Source organism: Pseudomyrmex gracilis, unplaced genomic scaffold (assembly GCF_002006095.1).
Source record: "Pseudomyrmex gracilis isolate BER0280 unplaced genomic scaffold, ASM200609v1 scaffold_24, whole genome shotgun sequence".
NCBI lineage: Eukaryota > Metazoa > Arthropoda > Insecta > Hymenoptera > Formicidae > Pseudomyrmex > Pseudomyrmex gracilis.
The window spans coordinates 780,150-782,489 of NW_018020608.1; the positions used below are offsets into that span (position 1 = coordinate 780,150).

Sequence of the window (2,340 nt, forward strand, 5' to 3'; positions counted from 1 at the left end):
CCCCCCACCAAGGCCGCGCGGCCGAGGTCAGTGACCCGCCAAGGCCGCGCGGCCGAGGTCAGTGCCCCGCCAAGGCCGCGCGGCTGAGGTCAGTGACCCCCCTCCACCAAGGCCGCGCGGCCGAGGTCAATGACCCCGCCAAGGCCGCGCGGCCGAGGTCAATGAACCCGCCAAGGCCGCGCGGCCGAGGTCAGTGACATTACTGTAGTATGTATATAATACATATAATACAATATAAAGTATAATATTATAAATATGTATATAATACACATATAATACAATATAAAGTATAATATTATAAATATATAATAAATTATATGTATAATATGTATTATTTAATGTTATATATAATATAAATTACAGCCACGTTATTTTCACGTGTTGTTTTTCTACTCTTTCCTGTCACGTGATTTTAGTTACGTTTTTAATTTTCTCTACATATAGACAAACTGTCTTAAAATCGCTTTTCATTATTTACTCTCTCGATCTTACCGATTCGATTCGACTCGATCAACCAACTAACCAATCGGCAACGCGGAAAAGGGGCAACAATAGGTATGATATATTCTATTCCAAACGCGCACTTCTCGGTCCAAATGCGGAGGAAAAAAAAGACGTAGCGTGTGTGCACGCGCTGCGCAACTCGCAATTTAAATACGTACCACATCGGTAAAGTAACGTTCTTTCATGGCATTTGGTCTGTCGTGTTCTAAGGACGACCTGATAATGGGAACTATCTCGGTAAATCTCTTCAACTCTGTGTACGCCCAGACCTTCAGACATCTTATGTCGATATACCGAGCTTCTCGTATCGTAGACATGATTTCTATAGCTATGTGAGGTGCATTCTGTTTAATAGCCAGAGCAGTTAAAAATGTCGTGGCTCTACGCATAAACGTGAATCCTTTTTCATTTATTTCTTTCCAAAGATTTACTGCATATTCTAACGTTTCTGGTGTATTCTAAAAAAAAACACATCAGGATAATGATGTAGAAGACAAAGACTTGTGTAAGTTGAAGTTTAATTACCTCGCAAAAATCTCACCTCTTTGTAACAAGCTGCCATGACTAATATCGAGGAATTCTTGGGATATCCATTTACTATGCGCTTGGTTTTAATTATGTCATATACCTCTCTCATTTCTGCGTACTTTTTGTGTTTGTACAACAAACACAAAAGAATCTGATAGGAGATGAACTGATCGAAGAAATTCTCAAATTGAGGATCTTTGAAAGCGGTAAGCGCAAGTTCTGGTTCATCAAGATAGTAAAGAGTGCGCATCACCACTGGTCCAAAGATAAATGTGCCAAATTTCATCTCTTTGTTTTGCTTGTTAAACTTTGTTATCATTTTGATCAGTAGTTCAATGTCTTCCGGTTTCTTTTGAGCCAAGTGCAACATGGACTTTAGGTCTTCCGTGAAGATCATACTCGACTCTGACTCACATACTTCTTGCATCTTTGTACGAAATGTGTCCTCGACATTTAAGAACTGATTGCGAAAGTTTAGTCGTGCATTTTCGTATCCTTGCAAGCCTAGACTTCTCTCGGAATATAGAAATCTACATGCTACAAGATATCAAATTGTTAAGTTTTGTGTGTAATAAAAAAACACTTGTGTGTATACGAGAGTAAAACTATTGTGTGTGTGTGTGAGAGTAAAAGTCAAAAGATTCTCGTCTTTGTAATTTACACGATAAAAGTTGTTCTTTAACAAATTCTGTTTCTTCATGATTTTTTTTTTTTCAAAACTTATCTTCTCACAAAGAAACCAATCAAAAATTAACTTACACTAGTTTGACCATTTTTCAAGAGATACATGGCATATATATGTGTATGTATATATACAATGTACCAATTTCAATCAAGTTACGTAATATACCGGATAAATAATCCTAAATTAATTTGGCAAACGTACTCGTGTACTAATAAAATCGCTGAATGCGTAAAACCGCAAAATACAAGACTGTCGCAATTGTGACGCAAGGTTAAGTCGACATTACGTACGATTTATGACGCTGCTTCTCAGAAGAGTCTTGTACGCCAGTCCCACATTGAGCTTCATTAGACATCTCATTGTCGCCGCCATTGTTTCGTATAATCCTTTTTTCTTGTATTAAAAATTCCGTTCACCTGGACAACGTGAAAGATATCTTTGATTAGCGCAAGAAACGAAGCTAGAGAAGAAATCAGTGTTCCGATATTGGAGAGGCTGTACGCGCATGCGCGGCGTTTATAACGTCACAAAAGTATCTAAAACAAGTAATATGGGGTACTGTCACTGGAACCGATTATTTCATTTAAAATTTTTAAAAAAATGTAAATATAAAGGTGACACAC

General features: G+C 38.1%; 1 protein-coding gene across 1 annotated transcript in view; it reads right to left on the minus strand.

Annotated features, from left to right (window-relative positions):
- The window catches only part of LOC109852061 (pentatricopeptide repeat-containing protein 2, mitochondrial-like), a 3,056-nt gene extending 872 nt beyond the window's left edge, over positions 1-2,184 (minus strand). The window contains exons 1-3 of the mRNA XM_020422878.1: positions 2,008-2,184; positions 1,046-1,569; positions 663-962 (exon numbers count right to left, since the gene is read on the minus strand). Of these exons, the coding sequence (XP_020278467.1) occupies positions 663-962; positions 1,046-1,569; positions 2,008-2,089 (906 nt within the window). The 5' untranslated portion in view covers positions 2,090-2,184. The remainder of the gene's footprint in view (positions 1-662; positions 963-1,045; positions 1,570-2,007) is intronic.
- Between the last annotated feature and the right edge of the window lie 156 nt (positions 2,185-2,340).